The sequence below is a fragment of the Girardinichthys multiradiatus genome, chromosome 9, assembly GCF_021462225.1.
Source record: "Girardinichthys multiradiatus isolate DD_20200921_A chromosome 9, DD_fGirMul_XY1, whole genome shotgun sequence".
Lineage (NCBI taxonomy): Eukaryota > Metazoa > Chordata > Actinopteri > Cyprinodontiformes > Goodeidae > Girardinichthys > Girardinichthys multiradiatus.
In genome coordinates this window covers 48,096,155-48,119,064 of record NC_061802.1, presented here as the reverse complement: position 1 = coordinate 48,119,064, position 22,910 = coordinate 48,096,155, and the positions used below count along the sequence as shown (strand labels likewise).

The window sequence follows — 22,910 nt, the reverse complement described above, 5'->3', positions numbered from 1 at the left end:
CACAACACCCGCCATGTGTTTAGACCTGTGGTCTAAACACAGGGCTAATTTAACCACAAAGCAAAATGTTTATTGAATTGTGGATTTGTAAATTTACAATGCAAAGAAATGAACTACTGGAAACACAGATATGGTAAAGGTTAAGCGTGACTTCATCTCAGAGTAGATCTTCTACTATCTGCTAGGTAATGCTAACTGAGGCTCAATAGGAATGACTTTCCCTCCATCCTGGAGTTGTATAGGTCTAGGGTCAGTAAAAGCGCAGCTAACATCTCTGCAGATCCCAAACACCCTGCAAACAAACTGTTTGGGCTTTTACCTGCAGGTCGATGCTACAGACCACTGAGCAAGGCACTTAACCCTTAGTTTCTTGCAGATCTGTGTATTAGTGTATGATGAGAGTGTGTGTCTAAGTGCTGCAGTGTGAATTTTGGTCTTGTGTAAAGCACTTTGAGTGGTCTTTATTACTAGAAAAGAGTTTTTGAGTTTAGCCCATTTACCGCATCAAAGTTTGGAACTAAAGTTATCAAACGTTTGCTGGGAAAAAGTGATTTCTACACAGGAAACAATAAGTGATTATAAAAGGTATTTAAAAATGTATTTCTATCTTAGTATGGCAATAGGTTGTATGGCTGGGGCAGGTTTCTGTTGTCAAAGCCTCACAAATACTGTTCGTGAAAAACAAAGGAACACAAATTAACAAAGAAAAGGCTATGTTGGGACACCAATGACAATAAGCAGTGCAAATGTATTGCTTAACAGCACCAAATATCTGCATTTATTCATATTTTAAAAAATATTAACATTTTCCGTGGCTTTTGTAAAGCCTGAGTTAAAAAAAAAGTAAAAGTAACAATCCTCACAATAGGTGTTGGGGGGCATGAAAACATCATCATCAAGAGCTTAGTATCACAATTGAAATTTTTATGATGGCAACAGAAATTTCACAATAACGATACACGATAAGATAATTGGCCATCTACTACATTTTCAGGAAAAAGTATATATCTGATAAAAAGGGAAATTAATGTAAGCAGTAAACAATTAGATGCTGGATCAACAAAAGCCAAAACAGGGGTGTATTCTGCTAAGGTTGCCAATCTAAAACAAGCTATTTAATACCTGGTAAGTGTCAGAGTCTGAGTGTGTGTGTGTGTGTGTGTGTGTGTGTGTGTGTTTGGTGCTCTTGTCTACATAACCATTCAGTGTTTCACAGTTGGTGCTGGAGCTCTCAGGTGCGCTGGATGACAGGTGTCTCCTATCTGCTGATTGCTTGGAGGAGTACTTAAGCGGGAGGCTGCCAGCACTTCGATGACAGAGTGTTTGCCTTAGTGGTAACAAGCTCAGCCTTTACTGATTTGTTTTTGCTTCGTTCATGAAGTTCAAGTAACTTTGTATTTTGTTTCCATGCAGGATTTTACCTGAGTCTTTGTTTACCTTGCTGAGTTCTGACTTCGTTCCAGAGTTTCTCTGAGCATCTGGATTCTCAACTACTGAGTTAAGGATCTATCTTATTGTGGATTTTTTTCCTCTCTACCGTGTGTACCTCTCGGACACGGACCAAGCTGGCGGCTTCCCATTGTCTCCAACTCCTGGACCCAGGCATCAGCATACCCCGTTCCTTCATCCATATCAAACATCGGCACCTGAGCACCCTCTGGCTGGCATCAAGATCACAACGAAGAAGACAACTGAACAATCTTCCCTCGCAAGTTAAGACTCTGAATCTCTCTCTCCCTGGTGGTTCAAGCTACAACAATTTAGTAAGCCATTTCTCAGATCTAAGTAATCAGTTACTTCATATCAATTGTTTATTCACCAATCCATTATTCTTCCTTCCCGTACAGTTGGTGTTTCCAGTCCTCCCCAGATTACTTTGCTGACAATAATATCCGTAAAAACTTTCTCTTCTGAGTGTTCTCTGTATGTGGGTCAGATCTATACCGAAAATGACAGTAAGCAGGATATGATGGCCATAAATCTGTACAGCAACACAGAGTATGTCCTCCCTGTTTGTGAACTTATCATTACCACAGTATCACCGACTTTTGTATCTCCTGTTTTTTGCCTCTACAAGCCTTTTCAGTTCAGTCCTTTTTAATAACTGGTTAAGCTTTACCTTCTTGGCTCCAGTCAATGCAGCTTTCATCAGTTTCCTGTAGCAGTATTTGGCGTAGCTGCTAATGGCAACTCCTTAAACACAAAAAGACATAGTCGCACCAATTAGATAAACTATATACCTGCAAAAAACGTCTTAAAAAAGATGAAAAATGATTTTGAATGCTCAGCAATGCCCTCTGCTTATCCAAAGATTAAAGGCAGCAATTTGTCTGGTAAATGGGTTGTCAACACACTTATCGTCACAGTGTGAGGAAAATCAGAGATACTCAAACCAAAGTTTTAAGTGACTAGCAGGTAGAACTTTAACCACTTTGAAAAAGCATTGAATGTTCTGTTGTACTGAAACCTGGAGTACCTGGATATCAGTAGCCTTGAAAGCACTAGCAGAACATGCACACTCCACCCAAAGATGCCTTGACATTCAATAATTCCCCATTGGCCTGTAAGTTGTGAGACCAATCCACATTTCTGGAATCTGTTATTAATGCTTGCTGGTGCTTGAAAGATGTGTATAGTTTGCTAAACTTTTGCCTGTGCTATAATGACAGCATTAATATAGGCATGAGACAAAATACCTTATATGCAATACAGGACATATTTATAAATGTGAACTGGATCTTAAACATTTTTCCCAGTAAAATAAAGGTTAAAAAAACCCAAAATGTGGTTCTAGTGTTGGCAACGGGTCAACATCAAAGGCCATATGTTACCCTATAGGGCCAAACAACTGATAACAAATGAAGGTTGATCCCTTTAATAGAAGGATTAACCTAGAAGTTAATAAAATAAGGTATTATGCATTCATGTTTATAGAGGTTTGTATGACACACACAAGACCTCTATGTGGTGAAAGAACAGAGTTGGGTAAATGTGTTTTTGTCAACGTGACTTTCTACTCAGTAGTCAATTTCAATAGGTCAAGTTCAAAGTCTGAATATCGATAGCCAAATGTAGCATGTTAGCTACTAAAGAGGAGGTCTAGATGGAAGCCATCCTCTGACTAGTCATAACAAATAAACATGGACCTTTACTCAGAACAATCTGTTTTGGAGGCTGGAAAGATGTCCTGTCTTAAACAAAATGAGCAAGTGAACATAAAGACACACTGGGAAAGGTTAGAAAATGTGGCACTGAATGTCTATCACTTCTTTACCTTTAGTATCATTAAGTGGATCCATGTGTCTGTAGATGTAACCTTCCAGGTAGGTGTGAAAACGGGGTGTGGGGGGGAAGAAGGCTAGGCAGATGGCCATCAGCTCCCATCCACGCTCCAGACTATCATAGCGAAAGTTCTCTGTAGTTTGACGACACAGCTGGATATAGAGCTCATCACGGAGTCCCTGGTTACTCCAACCTCGCACCACCACCTGAAAGAGAAAGCCAGAAAACTATGTGGTATGGTCAAGGAGTGGCTCTCATTGTCATTTACTTTATTTTTAGCAGTGGTGCTAAAGGATTGTTAGTGTGTGCAACTTCCAGTTACATGTGGGAAATTGCAGGAAAGCATTTTGTTTTGGTAGCTAATCATGTGTGGAGAGCAATACAATTATAGTAAGTTTGCTTTTTCTGGTGGCCACAGTGGGGGTAAATCAGGGATAAATCAGAAGTGTGACACTTTGGCACACATTGTAAGTGGGGCTGCACCTAAAACAACACACGTGTGGTCCATGTTGCATAAACATGTATGACAATGTAGATTCCTTTAAAAAAGAAGATAATTGTTGTGCTGGGCCCTTGATTTGCCAGAGCGCCCTGTATGGTTTAAGGTAGGATGTGGCAGGGGTGCCTGGAGTGGGGCTGTGTGCGGAGCTTGGGCTGTATGGATGTGTTTTCATTGGTTTTTTGGGGGTGGAACTCTCCACTGGTGGTGTGCCCCCTGTGGGGAGGGTATTCAAAGTCTTATTGTTCGGGGGCATGTGTTCGATATCTGTGTCCTGGTTGGGGGTGGCTCTGTGGGGAAATTTATGCTGGGGTTAATGGGGAGTGGGAGGCTCATGCGGTTAAGATCGGAATTTATTGGGAGGTTGGCACTGTTTCGTCCCGGGATGGCTCTGGTTGGTGGGCTCGTTTGGACCGGGTGGACACCTCCTTTGTTCATGGCCCTAACTCTCTGGATGAGGACAGAGGTTGTTGGGGTCTGGGGTCAGAGCAGCGGGTTGGGTTCGAGGCCAGGGTCGTTTGGGTTTGGGTGGTGCCGGCAGTAGTCTAGACTGGGAGCTGTGGAGGAATTAGGCCATAACTGGGACTAAGATCAATCATATTAAATGATGATTGAATGACGGCCAGTTGGCTGAGAAAGAGAGGTCATCACAAAAGGTCTCCCCGCCGAAATCCACAGGAGAAGTGGAACCCCCTGTTATACCCCCCTCCCCCCAAACCCAGACCTAGACCGACCCCCCCGTTAAACCCACCTCACCCCAGACCCGGACCGTACAGAACTCTCCTATCTCCCCACTGAGCCCGCTTTTTGCTTCACTTGAATCTGATAACATGAAAGGAGCTCTTAATATTGGGACCCAAATGGCGCTGAACCAAATGGCTCTAAACCAACATCTTCCAAACGCCGCAGAGCCCCACCACCTCCTAATCTATCTCCTCCTAATCAGGACCTTCAAATCACTTCTCTGTGATACAGTCTGGGCCCCAGTGGTAACTCTATCAGAAATGAGCATGTCCAGGAAAAACTGGGGCCCCTAATAGGAGATAGTTGTAAAATCTCTGTGCTTATATGTGACAGAAAGACCAAAGCCAAAAGGATAAAAGACAGTAATAAACAATCAAAAAAAACAAAAAAACGCCATAAACTGTCAGGTACAACCACACACAGTTAATATCAGCAACTAAGTCATATAAACTGGCTTTATTGAACAATAGATCTCTGTCAGGAAAATCATTTTTAATCAATGGCTTTATTACTGACCACGATCTTGATGTTATGTTTTCAACAGTAACATGGTTACATGAATTTAAAGAAGCACCCATTCTGATGGAATCAACGCCTCCGAACTACAATTTTCTTTGTGCAAGACAGCAAAGAAAAGGTGGAGGGGTGGCCACTTTGTTTAAAGATTTACTAAATTGTAAAATAGTATTTCTGGGCAAATTTGACTCTTTTGAATATTTGGCTCTCCAGGTAAAGAGCCGGGTCCGAACCATGTTCTTGAATATTTACAGGCCTCCTAAGTCCAAAACAATTTTTTTCAGTGATTTTGATGAGCTTTTATCTGTGATATGTGTTGATTATGACTGTTTAATTATTTTGGGAGACTTCAACATTCACATGGACAATCCTGAAGACAGAAATGCAATAGATCTATATGACACTCTTAGAAATTTTGGTTTGAGTCAACATGTTAAACAGCAAACGCACAAACAGGGACATATTTTGGACTTGATCATCACTAAGGGTCAAACATTTCCAAGGTGTTTGTAACTGATGTTGCCCTATCTGACCACTTTTCTGTTATTTTTGAAAGCATCATCTCCAATGGCTCAGTTTGCCAAAGAGACATTATAAGAAAACGCATTTTTAAGGACATTGCTGCTGAAACCTTTAACCAGATTTATTCTTCTACCTCCACTTTGCCCTGTAACGGTGTAGATGAGCTGGTAGATAACTTTCATTCTAAAATCTCTGACATCATTGATTCAATTGCTCCAATTAAAGTGAAAGTCGTTTCTGGGAAGGTTCACTATATTGTCTATAAAGAGAGGCTATACAGATATAACCTACAACTGAAAAATGCAAGGAAATCCTTATTTTCTGAGTTCATCAGCAAAAACATTAACAATGCTCGTGTATTATTTGCCACAGTCAACAGGTAAACAAACTCTCCTGTAGCATCTGAACTGTAGCATCTGAAGTCCACTCTACCAGGCCCTGCAACAAATTTACTAACGTCTTCACTGAAAAAACCCAAAAGAAGTTGGTGTGATTTATGAATGGCATTGATCAGCGCTGGTTGAGTGAAAGGCAGTGTGTTGATCGGTATTTTGTGTAAGCTGGATGTAAACGTTTGAAAAAGTGCATTGCTAGCCATACTGATTGTGTGTGTTGCTTCCAGGGTTCCATTGTTCTGTTTAGAATGATAAACAGATGAACTTCCTGATGCTCCTAGTGTGGTAAGGCGTATTCGTCACTTCATGTTTTGATCTGATTTCTCTCTACTGTGATATCTCTTACTTGTTCTAATACATAAGCACGTCAAAACACATACTTTCTGTTGCTACTTTTAACGTTTGGGGACTCTCTGTGTCTTACACGGTTTTTCTAGTAGTGGTAAGGGGTCACTAGTTTAGCGCTAGCTTTAACTCCACTATGACTACCCGTTCTGCTGTTTCTCTCTCTGAGTCTCCTCCTCTCTCCTGCTCTCTGTGTCAGATGTTCAGTTACTCCTCTGCCTCCTTTAGTGATAATGGTACGAGTAATAAATGTAGCATTTTTGTAGCTTTGGAGGCGAGGGTGTCGAAATTGGAGGCCCGGCTCTGCACTGTTGAAAAACCCCCAGATAGCTGAAGCCCCTCAGCCAGCGTGGAGCCACTAAGGGTAGCTCCCCGTAGCAGTCCTTAAGCAGAGCCCGCACAGCCGGGGCCTCAGGTCGGCTGGGTGACGGTACGTAGAAAGCATAGTCCTAGATCCCAACCCACAGGTCACCACATTCCATCTGCGTTTCTAACAGATTTTACCCGCTCAGCGACACACCCGCTCAGAAGCCAACTCTGATAATTGGCAGCTCCATAGTCAGAAACGTGGCACTAGAGACACCAGCGACCATAGTCAAATGTCTGCCAGGAGCCAGAACGGGCAACATCAAATTCTACCTGAAACTGGTGGCTAAGGATAAGCGTAAATACAGTAAAATTGTTATTCACGCTGGTGGTAATTACACCCGTTACACCCGTTTCCGTCATTCGGAGGTCAACAAAGTTGGTGTCAATTCGGTGTGTAAGTTTGCCAAAACAATGTCGGACTCTGTAATTTTCTCTGGTCTATTTAATCCTTAGTTTTCCTCATCCAAATTGCAAAGCACCAAAACCACTTCTGTTTGTTTTGTACACCACCAGGCCCTTACTCTTAATTTTAGATCAGTATTCACACCTTTTATCTGATTTAGTGTTAAATACAGATAAGGTTATTATAGTGGGGGATTTTAACATTCATGTTGACACTGAAATTGATAGCCTGAATATAACCTTTAATGCTATCTTTAAACTGAATTGGCTTTGCTCAAAACATTAACAAACCTACCCACCTTTGTCTTCATTCTCTGGACCTTGTGCTGACATATGGCATTGAGTTTAAAGACATAACAATATTTTCTCATAACCCTGTCCTGTCTGACCATTCTTTAATAACCTTTGAGTTATTTAACTGAGTTCTCCACACTTGAAGAAAATTTCATTATAGTAGATTATTATCAGACAATGCTGTAATGACCTTTAAAGAAGCTGTTCCATTTTGTATTTCCTCATTATCACAGAAAAACACAGTGAAGGGCAATTATTTCATTTCTTCCCATTTACAAATTGATTTTCTTGTTCATGATCTTACTTCCTCATTGCGTGGTGCATTAGACAATGTAACCCCTTGAAAAGGAAGATAATTATTCATAGGAGGCTGGTTCACTCAATTGGCCTCCAGTAATAAAATAAAAAACCTTGGTCTTATTTTGACTAGTACATGTAATTTAAATACCATATTAAACAGGTTTATAGGATTTCTTTATTTCACCCCTGGAATATTGCCAAAGTTAGAAATATCCTGTCAATGATTTAGGCTGAAAAACTAGTACATGCATTTGTTACTTTAAGGCTTGACTACTCTATTTCCTTACTATCAGGGTGACCACAAAATGCAGTCTTCAGCTGATCCAAAACGCTGTAGCAAGAGTTCTGATGAAAATTAAAAAGAGAAATTTATCACATTTTAGCTTCTCTTCGTTGGCTCCCTGTTAAATCCAGAATAGAATTCAAAATGATCCTTTATGCATATAGTATAAACCCCTCATAATCAAACTCCATCAAACATGAGAAATCTGATTTTTCTATATGTTCCTAACAGATTACTTCCTTCTTACACTGCAGGTTTACTGGGGGTTCCTAGAATCTCTAGAAGTAAAATGGGAGGCAGATCTTTTAGTCATCAGGCTCCTCTCCTGTGGAACCAGCTCCTAGTTTTAGTCTGTGAGGCATACAACTGTCTACTTTTAAGGCTAGGCTTAAAACTTTCCTTTTTGATAAAGCTTATAGTTAGAGTGGCTTAGGTTATCCTGAGCTATCTCTGTACTTATGCTGCTATAGGTTTAGGCTGCTGGACGACATAATAACCACTTGCCCTAACTTAGCTACATTCTCATACCTCTCTCCAATTTTGCAGTATTTGCTCTTATTTCAACTTTTAACTTTATGTTATCGCTCTGTTTTTTCACTTATTATAAGCTACACCAGACCAGGCTCTGTGTTTAGCTGTGACACCTTCCTGGATGGAGGCATCAGCTACGCTACTGCGGCCAACGACTTAATGCTCCCATTCTACAGATGATAAACGTGGCCCTGTCTTTCATTGTTTAACCCTGTCTCTCTCCTAGATGTAGCTATTGACTGAGCTTTTAGTGCGACTAACTGTATGTGCTCTCTTTCACCACCTAGACTTGAAAACTGGCTCAGTTTACCTGTTTAGCTGTTTTGCAAGATGAAGCCACTGAAGAAGCTACTACTGTCTCTACTTTTCTTTAACATAGAAAGTACTCCTGGACCAGTGCTTCTGTGTTCTTTTTGTGTCTCTGCTCTGTTCTTTCAAACCCCCAGTCGGTCGTGGCAGATGGCCACTCACATTGAGCCTGGTTCTGCTGGAGGTTTCTTCCAGTTAAAAGGGAGTTTTCCTTTCCACTGTCGCTAAATGCATGTTTGGTATGAGGGATTGCTGCAAAGTCAAAACCGATCAAAAAACCACAGCCATTGTCACTACATGCTAATCCAGGAGGAGTGAATGCTGCAAGTCATTGATTCGACACAATCTGCTAGGTTTCCTTAGATAGAAAGCTTTTTAACCAATCTGAAGAATAAACTGAACTCAACTGCAACTGATAGCTTTGATCAATTAGGAATGTATTTCCTTGATCTGTCTGTCTGTCTGTCTGTCTGTATGAGTCGATTGCATTAACTTTGTAAACTGCATTGAGACAATGTGTTGTGAATGGTATCGAAATATAATTTTGTATTTATATGTTATTAGGCCTGAGCAGGAAGGCTTGCAAGCAGGAAGGCCTGCAAGGGCCTATTGTAATCGTAAGGATTCTTATTTATTATAATTCCGTTGCCTCTTTGCGGGGCAATTTGGGGACATTGCCATGCACCAAAACTCACAAGATTTTACCCAAAATTGTCCCCCGCGTGAAATTCTTGTTCCTTAATGTCGTTGTCAGTGGACGTGGCCAAACCACTTAGCCACACCCCCAAACATGAGATAGGCCAAACCGTAAGTCGTAGAGATCTGAAATTTGGCACACCGGTAGAGCTCCTCAAACAAAGAAAAAAAAGTATCTTGGGGGTATGCCCTAAAATGCACAGTAAGTCAGCCATTTTGGGTCAAAGGCCAAACTTTTACTCACCTCGAACTTTAACGAACTCCTCCTAGGGATTTTGAGCTATCGGTTTCATGTTTGGTCAATATGCAGTTAAGGCATGGGGGATTAAAAGTTATCAAAATCGTGAGTTTTCGGCCATGTTTAGGGGGTGTGACCAGGGCACGAAAACGGCGTTCGCACCCAAAGTGAAAACATGCAATAACTTTCCCGAAAAAATGCTAAAGCACACCAAAGTTGGCATGAAGTAGGACCTTCGGGTTCCCAACGATCCTATGGGGTCATATGCTGACATTATCAAAGCCATACCCCCGGGAACAGGTAGTCACTTTTTTTACTTGGTAAGGTCACTATCTGCCTGTCTACACTCAATCTGCTTCAAACTGTGTCAGGTGACTGATAACTAGTGGGTCTAACTTTGTTTGAAGCACAGTGACTTTTCATAAAAGGGCGTGGCCGTGGTGGCGCGGCGAAGTTGGACGTCACGCCATGGCCATACGTTTGGCTCTAATTTCCACATACATCATCTGATCTGCACCAAATTCAATGTGATTGATCCTATTCCAGTCCCCAACAGAGATCTGATGACATATTTGGTGGACGTGGCCTAATACGTCCGCAGCGCCCTCTAGAAAATTTAAATAAAATCAGCCCCAAGCCATGCTTTGACCGAGGATTGGGAAATTTGGTACACATATGTAACTGGTTAGGACCTACAAAAAAGTCTCTTGGAGTGTTGGTCCAAACCCAACAGGAAGTCAGCCATTTTGGATTGAAGTTGCCATTTTGACCCTGTTTTGGTTGTTTCTAGCCCGAATATAATATATATAATATAATATTACTTCTCGCCATAAAAGACGAAATTGATATAGCTCCTACAAGGAAAGTCACAGAGACCTGAAACCTTCTGAGATCTGCCTCTGGCCCTGAATAATAGTCACTGATCAGATGCTGACATCATCGAAGCCCCGCCCCCTGAGAACAGGAAGTGTCATGTTTTCCTTTAGAGAGTCAATTTTTGATGTTCTTCACCTAATCAATGTGAAACTGTCCCAAGTAACAGATAACATGATGGTCTAAGACAGTCGCCAGTACTGACTGCTTTAGATGGAGGGTGTGGCTATGATGGCGTGGCGAATTCTGATGTCACGCCACTGCCATACGTTTGGCTCTAAATTACACATGCATGGTCCGATTCACTCCAAAATACATATGGTTGATCTTTGTCAGCCCCCAAACAGCTGTATTGGAATGCATTGAAATTTGGATCAACACCGCCCCCTAGGACACTTCAAGGGCTATATCTCCCTCATACATGATCGGATCCACTTGAAATGTAGAATACATGATGATGAGTTAATGATGTTGACACAGTCAATTGATAACATCATTTTAGCCCTACCCACTAATAAACAAATGAACGCAGCTTCCATCTGGAAGGTCAGATTTACTCCAAGTTTTGAATGCTTCTCGCCAGACCAGAACTCTGCCTGACCGAAGATCATTTAACATGTCGCTCACAGTCCCCCTTAGTGGCGACATTTGGAATTGAACAGTGGCCAAATTGGTGGCGTGCGGCCGACAATGACAAGCTCCCACGGTCGCTGCACAGGCCGAGTTGTGCTGAGGTACGAGGGCCTTCAATGCTGCTTGCAGCTTTAATTTACATTTGGAGCTTTTCCCAAAACTACAACAAGCTGTTTTAGATAAAGGCAATGGAAATTATGGTAAACTACAGTCACCACAAAGCATCTATCTAGAGAAAACATCTGAATGTCATGTCTCAGGTGTATAAACTCCAGACATTGGACAGAGCAGAGATTTTCACTGTACACAAACCTCCAGAGCCAAGCAAAGGGGGTCCGCTTTGGAGCGACGGTCTCCCATAAAAGTCTGAATGAGCTTAAAGATGTCCACAGCCTCCTTCTTTACGGCTCGGTCTGTAGTCACAATCATTGGCTTCTTGATGGGCTCGCTGCTCCATGCCAGCATGTTGGCAATGGAAACCTTTCTCCTAAACAAACCCTGCAGCAGTAAGAAAGGAAACACAAAAACAAGTCAGCCTTTTCTATTAACAACACTGTATGTTACAGTGAAAGTAAATAAAAACAATGTACTTCACTGTTATATTCTTTCACAAGAGACAAGGTTATGAAAATACACTGCAAAATAATACAATGTATACATATAAATCCGAATTGGAGTGTGAAATGAAAAGTTAACAACCAGAATTCAGACATATTTTTGTGTAATGGGTGTACACAAAGGTTTGTTGAGAATTCATGAGTCATTTTTTATTACAGAATTCTTTAAGAAAAAAAGCAGAGATAAAACAGGCTGTAAGCTCAGATATGTATGGCTCAGACACTAAGAGCAGTGGAAGCCTACCACATCTGTTGAACAACATTTTAATGCAGGGAAGCAGTGTCCTTTGTTCTATTTGTGCAGGTCCTAAGCCTGGATAAATGGAAAGGATTTTGTCTGAAAGGGCATCCAGCGTAAAACTTTTGCCAAATCTACCATGCAAAAAAAAAAAAAAAAACATGATCTCCATACTGGATTGGTTGAGGCTTGGGTAACAATTACCAGTGAAAACTGGACTACTGTCAGCAAGGAAGAATAGGAAGAAGGGGAGGACATGTCCGCAGGCAGAGAGAGAAGAGGAAAGGCAAGAGTCTAGGAATGAGAATAGGGACTTTGAATGTTGGGACTATAACAGGAAAAGCTAGAGAGTTGGCAGACATTATGTAGTGGAGGAAGGTGGAGAGGAAGAAGACCATGTGGATGGGTAGCAAGGCCAATAGCTTAGGAGCAGGGTTCAAACTGCTCTACCATGTTGTGGATAGGAAGATAAATTGTGTAGGAATTATCTTGAAGGAGTGTGTAAGGAATGTTCTGGCGTGTCAGATAGTATGATGAGTCTGAAGCTAGAAACTGAAAGTGTGATGTTCAATGCTGTTAGTCGTTATCCATCACAGGTTGGATGCATGTTAGAGCAGAAGGATAAATTCTGGAGCGAGTTAAATTAAGTGATGCAGGATATCACCAGAGGTGAGAGAGTGGTATTTGGTGCAGATGGGCATGCAGGTGCAGGGGACAGAGGTGACAAGGAACTGATGGGCATGTTTGGTATCCAGAACAAGAATGCAGAATTTCAGGTGGTGGTAGACTTTGCAAAAAGGATGGACATGGTTCCAGTGAATACTTTTTTATAAAAAGTGGCTGGAACACAGAGTAACTTACAAGATCGAAAGAAGCACACAAGGGTAATCTGAAGTAATTTAGTGATTGCAAGGTAAAGGTAGGTGAGACTGCTGCCACAAAGCACATGATGGTGGTGTGTAAAATGACTCTGATGGTGAGGAAGATAAAGAGGACAAAGGCAGAACAGAAGACAAAATGGTGGAGGCTGAAAAGGGAATTAAGACAATGGCCTGTATGATAGGTTGGACAGCAAGAAAGGAGAGAAGGATGTATACAGGATGGCGAGGCTGAAAGGCAGAGATGGGAAGGATGTTTAGCAGGTTAGGGTGATTAAGGATCAAGATGCAAATGTGCTGACAGGTGCAACAAGTGTGACAGGAAGACAGTGGGAGTATTTTGAAAAGTTGATGAATGAGGAAAGAGAGAGGGAACAAAGTGCAGAAAATGCAAAGAATAGCAAGGATAAGGCAAGGAAGGCATTGAAAATGATGAAGAGTAGAAAGGTAGTTGGTCCTGATGATATACATGTGGAGGTAAGGACGTGTCTAGGAGAAACAGCAGTAGAGTTTTTGACAAGGCTCTTAAATGAGATCATAGAGAGCGAGAAAACACCTGAGGAATGAAGGAGAAGCATATTGGTTCCAGTTTGCAAGAACAAAGGAGATGTGCAGAGTTGTGGCAACTACATAGGAAGTTGATGAGTCATAGAAAATGATGAATAATGAAGTCATGGGAAAGAATAGTGGAAGCTAAGCTGAGGTCAGAAGTCAGCATATTTTTCCGCAATAAGGTTTCATGCCTTGAAAAAGCATTGCTTTGGGCCCCAGCCATGGATTAAACATGGATGGAACATGGACTGTACACAATCAAGGCTTGAAGGAACCTCTCTGTACATTTAAATAATCACACTAACCTGTGTCTAACCCAGCCAGGAAGAAGAGGAGTCATAGGTGGACTCCCCGTAACATAATTTAGTCTGAACAAAAACAACTTGTTCCAATATGGTGGTCTCAATGGATTCGACTCTCAGCCGAGGTCGGACAGGAGAGGCAACATGTGTGAATGTCTCCTTGTGGGCAAGAAGACAAAACCTTTCAGACATGGATCCACAATGACTACTATTTGACGGTCAGATAACCGCCGATTGAGTGCAACATAGTTAAGTATGATCTGCTGCTCACATATTTCAGCATTCATATGAAAAGGGGACCAAGACAGCCATTGGCTTAACTTCTCTTTCTGAGGCCTACAAAGAAGTAATATGTCTTCCAGAGTGTTACCAGCAAAGACTCTGTCCCTAACAACCTTGAGTGAAGCACTTTCCCCCACGACCTGAAGAAAAGGTTTCAGAACCATGGTTCTGCAAGCTGACGCAGCTCGACCAGCTACTTAAAGTAGCCAACGTCCTTAGTTCTGCCACAATGAGGCTGGGCCGGACCAGGACAACTTCGCTCCTCGACTCGCCGCCATACAACATCTTACTTCAGAATGGTTCATGTAAGAGGTGTTGTTTGGGCGGAGAAAATTTGTTTAGAATGAAATAATCTAAATACAGTTTATTTCATGAACTTTCCTTATATTTGTGTTGAGAAAACTCAGCTATCCAAGTGCTAGCATACTGTCTCTCTAGCTAATGTGAACAGACCTCTCCACTTGAGGCTAGTTATTTGTTCTGTATTGTGTTTTTTTAAAATTTATTTTAAAGTTAAAACAACTTTTATTTAAAAGGTGGTTTTGAGCACAGGTCGTCCATGATGCGCCACCAGTGCTCATGCACACAGGTTCCAGCTGCTAATGCTGGATGCCAGTGCCAGTGATGTCAGATGTGTCCACACAACTCATCACCATCTTATGAGTCGTTCTTTGTCGCTATTTTAGTAGTCCATTACTAAATGTGATAGCTAATTAAACACCATAGAGAATCACATATTCAGAAAGACTGTTGGTTCCCATTACAGATAATATTTCTTTAAATATTATTTGACTAAATAAGGACGGCTAATTACAGAACATTGAAAATGAATTATCCAGAAGGTTGTGTTTAATTCTTTAAAACTTTAAATTATTAAAATAATGTTTCATCTGCTCTTCTGATTTTGCATTGTGAATAGTTCTTTGGAGGTACTCCAATTATTGTTCTTGGTTAGTTCTAAGACTAATCTAACCTCCTTTCCAGGTTTATAAGATAATCCTTGGTTCTCAAACATAGATTACACTGAATAGTAATATTTCATATTGGTATATCATTTTATTGGTAATTTTTATTGATTTCCTTGTTCCTTCATTTGTATATAGTTCATTAGTTAATTTCTTCTAGTATAGAAGTGTTAACTACTTTGAGTTAAATTATGTTTGTTAATAATTTCTTATATGAAATAATTGTGTGAATTCATTACATGTGTGTGCAGAGTTTTGCTTTTCAGTAATACCAAAGCTTGATTCACCCTTTTCTCTATTGTCCTAATACTACGCCATTATTGGGCTGGTATTTACAGTACAACACTTGACAGACCTAATTATTATTTATAAAAGATTAAATAATATACCCATAATAATAATTACAACAATAGCAAAGTACAAGGAAAGTTGAAGGGAGCTGCATTGTGTTTTTGTAGATCTAGAGATAGCAAATGACAGGATACCAAGAGAGGAGCTGTGGTTTTGTATCAGGGAGTCTGGAGTAGAAGAGAGAGATGTTAGAGTGGTGCAGGACATGTATGGGACATGTATGGCAGCCATCTAGACAAAGCCAGACAGACCACAGTTTGTGAGAATGAAGGGTTGTGTGTCTAAACAAGGTACTCAGCAGCTCAGGAGAACCACAGGGGACTGTACTCTCACCATTCCTTTTCACTCTGTACACCGCAGACTTCCAGTACAAGACAAAACCTTGTCACCTACAGAAATATTTGGATGATTCCGCAGTCATGGGATGTATCAGAGATGGACAAGAAGTTGAGTACATGGAGCTGGTGGACCACTTTATGGCATCGTGTGGAAACAATCATCTCATGTTGATCATGAATAAAACAAAAGAGATGATTGTAGATTTTAAGAGAAACGGGAATAAGTCAAACACTATTTCCACCATGGGACAACAGACTGGAGTGGCTGTGAAGCCATTTACACAAAGCAACATAGTGGACTGTACTTCTTGAGGAAGCTTAGGTCCTTCAGTGTTTGCAGCAAGATGCTGCATATCTCCTATAAGTCTGGTGTGGAGAGTGTGATCTTTTCTGCCATCATCTGCTGGGGTAGAAGCATCAGAGCCAGGGACTTAAAAAAGCTCAACAAGCTGATAAAGAAGGCTATCTTTGTTCTGGGGACTCCTCTGGAACCTCTACAGATGACTGTGTAAAGAAGGATTCTTCATAAAATGAACAATGTTATGGAGAACCCTGAGCATCCTCTTCCCCAGACGTTTGTACAACAATAGTGTCTTCAGTCAGAGGCTTCTTCAGATCTGCTGTAAGACAGACCGCTACAGGCCTACTCTCTAACTGTCTTCCTCTGGTGTGTCTGATTACAATGGACCAAGGCCCGACAACAAGACTTCCATAGATGAAAGGAGGCCAAACCTTGGGATGTTAGGCCGCTAGATCAGCCATAAGATGTTCTTCTATTCTTCCTCGCAGCTTCTGGCAGATTATGCACTTGTGGAGATTTGACCCCCCAAATCCACAGTCCATTAGCTCTTTTTTATTTTATCCGTTCTTGCTGCAGCTTCTGTGAGACGCCACCCTGATGTCTCTCGCTCATCGTGATGTACAAGCAGCAGAGAAATGTGACTGCCTTTGACTAGGATTACTGGGGTCCTTTCTTAAAATGGAAGCTGAAAATGTGTCAGTCTGCCTCCAATGCATGATGTTGCATGATAATGAGATTGAAAAACCACTGAAAACGCTTGTACATACTTTATATTTAGTAAACATATTGCCATGTCTATGTAATTATTATTATGTTTCTTCTACGCTAAACATGTCATGGTTTATTGGAGTAATGTCAGACCAATTTGCAGAGCAAAGCGAGGAAGCGGCATGGTGAGTGAAAGTTTTATTTTGAGCTAAGCAATAACTTACAAAATTCTCAGAGAGGGTTACAGGCAGGAAGTACAAACTTGGTAGGAAAACACTAGGGACTGGATAGGTAGCAAGCGATAGGATCCAGTGGCGAGGGTGGACCAATGAACACAGGGGATTAAACACAAGGCAATGAAAAGCAGCTGGTGGAAGAGAGACTGGAGTAACTGAGGGACGGTGACTAATTAACACAGATAAGCATGGAGTGTAGGTAAAATGAAAAACATCAAGGTAAACAGAAACAAGTAAACAATGAGATTGCAAAAAAAAAACATACAAGGAGAAAACAGATCAACAGGAAAATACAAACTAAAACATCTAACCTAGGAATCCAGGGAAGAATGAATTTAAAGAACCTGAATGAACTGAAGTAAAGCAAGTGAAAAATGTGGAAGGGCAGAGAAAGTAAACAGAACACAAACTCAAAACCACAAACGCAGGCAGATCACGACAAGCCAGTGCACAACACATGCAGTTATCATCAATTTACAGAGAAACATGCAATAGGTCTATTAAGAAATATGAGCAAAAAGTTGGAATTGCAATCAGGACAGAAATTCAGGCGTTTCTTTTATGAAGTACCTGTGTATGTTTATTGAAGTGCTTGGATGCCCAGTTTTCAATGTCAGTCTCTGAGGAGGGCTTTCTCAAGCTAAATTCAGTGAAAATGCCACAGCTGGCACTTGGCATCATATTCCTGGCATTTCGACTAGCTTCAAACTGGGCACAGGCTCCGAGATCCTCCGACTGTTAGCAAAAAAAGAGGGAGACAGACAGCATTGTCACTTATTACTGTGCTGTTGTTGCAGAATAATAATCTTGACAAAACGTTTATCTATTATGTAGAGGGAAGTCAGTGCAAATACACAGCTATGCATTATAATGCAAAACTGAATATATCTATTGTATGTAGAGAAGTTAAACCAAAAGTGACAGGAAATTTAAATAATAGAACTCCAAACAGTGAGAAACGTATAGAAAGGCTGGATACCTAAGCCTGACTCTCAGGAAGAGGGGAAAAAATAAGCACCCTGATTAGGATCACAATGAGACATCTTAAGACATCATTTATGACAGTTTCATAAAATCACTTCTAATTTAGAGACAGTTTGTAATACTCTGCAGGTCTATATTAATCTAAGCCTGCAAGATGTGTTAATTGGTAATAGTAACTTGCAGCTTCTCCTCCATTCAAACTTAAAATCAGTGATTGATCAACAGTCCTGGGCAGTTGTGATCACTTTAATCTGTATCTAAGAACTGAAACCATTACAAATATTCATTACTTTACCAGGTAAAATCTCTTACAAAATGTTGAGATGAGAGTGTTCTTTTCTGTGTTTCTGCGGAGACAACGAAACTGGAAGTATGCACTTCCTTCAGTTGAATTTTTCCACAAAGTTGGCCAATTTTATCAACGCATTTGAACATGTAATCCTGAATGGGTAAGGCATAGTACGTCACTTCCTATTTTTGGTGTTGCACTTGTTAGGCTCTCTCAATCTGAATTTTCTTTATTCTGACCACTCTGACCACGTCATCTGCAAAAAGAAGAGACAAAATCCACTGGTCCCCAAACCAGACCCCTCCGGCCCTTGGCTTCGCTTAGAAATCCTGTCCATAAAAGTTATAAACAGGACTGGCTTGACAGCATCCCTTACTGCTGGTATCCACCACCAGGTTCAGGGATTGCAGCATCAACAATAGCTGTGGAGAACATTGTCCACTTGGACTCTACGTCTTCAACCTCCCCTGGAATCTGGTCAAAGCTCTCCCGGAGGTGAGAGATGAATACATCCCTGGCCGAGGGCTCTGCCTGACGTTCCCAGGAGACCCTTACTATACAGTTGGGCCTGCCAAGTCTGTCCGGCTTTCTCCTCTTCCAGCGGATCCAACTCATCACCAGGTGGTGATCAGTGGACAGCTCAGACCCTATCTTCACTCGAGTGTCCAAAACATGCAGCCGAAGGTCTGAAGACATGACAACAAAGTCGATCATTGACCTCCTGCCCAGGGTGTCCTGGTGCCAAGTCCACTGATGAACACCCTTATGCTTGAATAATGGTGTTCCTTACGGGCAATCTGTGACTAGCAGACGTCCGATAATGAAACCCTGTACCCTGATTCAGATCGGTGAAGCCATTCCTCCAAATCACGCCTCTCCAGGTGTCACTCTCGTTTCCCATGTGGGCGTTGATGTCCCCCAGCAGAATAATGGAGTCCCTGGGAGGGGCACTTTACAGCATCCTGACAAGAACACCAAGAAGGCCAGGTACTCTGCACTATCGCTTGGCCCATAGGCCGAAACGACAGCCAGAGACCTGTCCCCAACCCGAAGGCGCAGGGATGCGACCTTTGCATCCACTGGGGTAAACCCCAACACAAACAAACCCACCCCGGTTTGCCGCCTGTCCCCGTGGGCCATTCCAGAGTAGAAGAGAGTCCAGCCCCTTTCGAGGAGATGGCTTCCAGAGCCCACGCTGTGCATGGAGGCGAGCCAGACTATTTCTAGTGGATATCTCTCGACCTCCCGCACAAGCTCAGGCTCCTTCCCCTCCAGCGAGGTAACATTCCACATCCCTAGAGCCAGCCTAAGCATCTGGAAATTGGGCTGCCAAGGTCTGCTCAATCCTTTTTGCACCGGTCCCTCATGTTCCCCCCTGCAGGTGGTAGGCCCACTGGGGGATGCCCCTGTGTCTCTCGTTCGGGCTTGGCCTGGCCAGGTCCTGGTTCCAGGTTGGGACCCCGGCTATATACCCCAGTACATGTAGAAAATTTAGCATTTTTGTAGCTTTGGAGATGAAGGTGTCGGAATTGGAGGCCTGGCTACGTAGCAGTCCTCCAGCAGAGATTGCACAGCCTAGACCTCAAGCTGTTTGGATGACGATACATAGAGAGCATAGTCCTAGTTCCCAGCTCATTGGTCACCACCAACTTGTCCGCATATCTTACAGATCGTCTCCGTTCAGCGGCACACCCTCTGAGAGGCCGAATCTGATAATCAAAAGTCTGTCTGAACAGAAAAATAAAACAATTAAAAGTGGGTTATTGAACATAAGATTGATCGCCTTAAAGACTTGACATGTTAATGACTAGTTAATGACTTGATTTGTAATAATCAGATTGACTTATTTTTTCTCACAGAAACCTGTCTGCAGCAGGAGGATTATGTTACTATAAATGAGTCAACTCCTACTAAATAATTAAATATGGGCGAGGAGGAGTAGTAGTACTAGTAGTAGTAGCCTTTCAGTCTAATCCATTAATAAGTCCCAAACCAATTCATAGCTACGCTCCTTTTGAAAATTTAAACCTTAGTGTTCCTCATCCAAATTGCAAAGCACTAAAACCACTTCTGTTTGTTGATTTGTACTGTCCACCAGGCCCTTATTCTCATTTTTTAGATCAATTCTCAAACTTCTTATCTGATTTACTGTTAGATACAGATAACATCGTTATATTGGTAGATTTTAAAGTTCATGTTGACACAGAAAGTGATAGCCTAAATATAGCCTTTAATGCTATAGACTTAAGTGGCTTTGCTCCAAACATCCGCAAACAAGCCATGTTGGTCTTTATACTCTAGACCTTGTGCTGACATATTGCATTGAAGTTAAAGAAATAACAGCATTTCCTTATAACCCTGTTCTATCTGATCATTTGTAATAACCTTTGAGTTTAATTGAACCAAGTACTCCACACCTGAAAGAAAATTTCATTGTAGTTGATCATTATAAGACAATGCTGCAACAACCTTTAAAGAATCTGTTCCATATTTAATTTCATCATTATCGCAGAAAAACACAGTGAAAGACAAAAATGTTATTTCTTCCCTTTCTTCACAAACTGATAGTCTGTTAATAGTGTTGCTTCCTTGTTGCATAGTGGATTAGACTATATGGTCCCCTTGAAAAAGAAGGCAATTATTCATAGGAAGCTTGTTCCCTGGTTTAATTTAGAGCTGGTTATTTTAAAGCACAATGTGAGAAAAGAGAGGAAATGGTGCTCTACACATCAAGAGGATTCCTACTTAATCTGAAAAAGTATTCTACTGTTGTATAAAAAACACTTTGCCAAGCTAGAACAGCTCATTTCTCATCATTAATAGAAGAGAATAAGAATAATCCTAGGTTTCTCTTTAGTACAGTTGCCAAACTTCCATAGGGTTAGGGTGATATAGTTGTTGAGCCATCCATTCCCATAGCTCTCAGCTATGGGAATGGATGTTTGGAGGTAACTGTAGAAACAGATCTGTGTTTGGACTGTTTTGATCTAGTTGAGCTTTCTGAGTAATCAAAAATATTAGCTTCATCTAAACCTTCAACTTGTATGTTTGACCTAATCCCAACCAGATCCTTTAAGGAAGTGTTCCCTTTCATTACCATCCATTTTAGATATGAATAATTTACCCTTAGTAAATGGGAACCTTTTCCTGATCCAGATGACGTAATACATTACAGATTTATATCCAGTCTTATGTTCTTATCTAGAAATCTTTATAAGTGTCAGGATCTGTCTGTGTTAGGTTTTTGTGTTTGTTTACCTTTCTGCTCAGCCAGGTGCTTTTCTGTTCATTCATGGTTATTAGATTTAATCTGTTTAATTTTTGTTATTTCGTGTGTTTAGTTTTGTTACTTCCTGGGTCCCGGTGTTAGATGCGTTTAGTTTACTTATTTTCTTATAGATCTGGTCCCTCCGTGTTTATTTTCTCAAGAATTGTTTTCTTGTGTTCTGGTCACCTCTCTGCTCTCCATGCTCATCACGTTAATTAATCATTCTCCCTCTGTATTGTTTATGTTTACTGGTCCTCAGCTGTCTCACATTCTCCTGATTAGCTCCTCTCCCAGTTCATTGGTTCACACTCCTCTTCCCTAGTATATAAGTTCTCTGGTTTTCAATGTTCACCACCAGATTGTCTGCATTCGCTGCTGCATACCTCCCTAGTTCCCCGTCTCAGTGTTCTTGCCTGTTACCCTGCCTGTGTACGTAAGTGTTTGTCAACTATTATTAAATCTTGTCAACTCACCATGCGGCTCCCGTCCTCCTGCCTTGCTTTTTATTCCTGCTCAACCACAAAACATGACAAAAAGTAGTTGCTAATCAAGTGTGTGAGCATTTATACAACAGGGATGCAGAGTTTCAGTCAGGGTTAGGGTTTCAAAGCTTATCATACCACTAAAACGACACTGGTAAAAGTCACTTATGATATTTTCATGGCCTCAGATATTGGTGTCTGTACTTGTACCATTAGATGTTAGTGATGCATTTGATCACTATATTCTCTCAGAAAGGCTTGAAGGTGCTGTGGGGTTCAGTGGACCAACACTAGGCTGGTTTAAATATTATTTGTCCAACAGATTCCAATTTGTTATAGTAAATGATAAATCTTCTTCAAACTCGAGGGTTACTTGTGTAGCACCCCAGGTTTCAGAGCCTGGGCCAATTCCCTTTACTATATATTTGCTTCCAATTGGTAAAGTTATCTGGCAGTGTGGAAAAATTTCCAATGTTATGCTGATGATATTCAGCTTTATTATCCATAAATTCTGATGAGTCCAACCGGTTAGATAGACAACAAGCATGTCTAGAAGACATAAAAACTTGGATGACTAACTTTTTGCTTCTAAATTCAGACAAGACTGTTTTTATGTTTGGATGAGAAATTTTGAAGAAGAAACTGCTTCCTCAATTAATGTGGACGGTAATAAATTGGGCTCCAGTAATAAAGTAAAACATCTTGGTGTTGTTTTTGACCAGGGCAGGTCATTTAAATCCCATATTAAACATGTTTCTAGGATTTCCTTCTTTTACCTCTGGAATATTGCCAAAATTCGAACTGTCCTGTCCAGGAGTGATGCTGAAAAACTTGTCCATGCATTTGTTACTTTAAGGCTTGAGTATTGGACTATCGTAATTTTTTAAC

General features: G+C 41.2%; 1 protein-coding gene across 4 annotated transcripts in view; it reads right to left on the bottom strand.

Annotated features, from left to right (window-relative positions):
- Positions 1-22,910, bottom strand: part of arhgap39 (Rho GTPase activating protein 39) — a 120,927-nt gene that overhangs the window by 19,586 nt on the left and 78,431 nt on the right. For all 4 annotated transcript variants that reach the window (XR_007039656.1, XM_047374907.1, XM_047374908.1 and 1 more), the window contains 4 exons: positions 17,570-17,734; positions 11,544-11,729; positions 3,275-3,488; positions 2,120-2,193 (listed from right to left, as the gene is read on the bottom strand). Coding sequence is in view for 3 of the 4 variants with exons in the window: in XM_047374907.1 (XP_047230863.1) it covers positions 2,120-2,193; positions 3,275-3,488; positions 11,544-11,729; positions 17,570-17,734 (639 nt within the window). In the remaining variant the exon portion in view is untranslated. The remainder of the gene's footprint in view (positions 1-2,119; positions 2,194-3,274; positions 3,489-11,543; positions 11,730-17,569; positions 17,735-22,910) is intronic.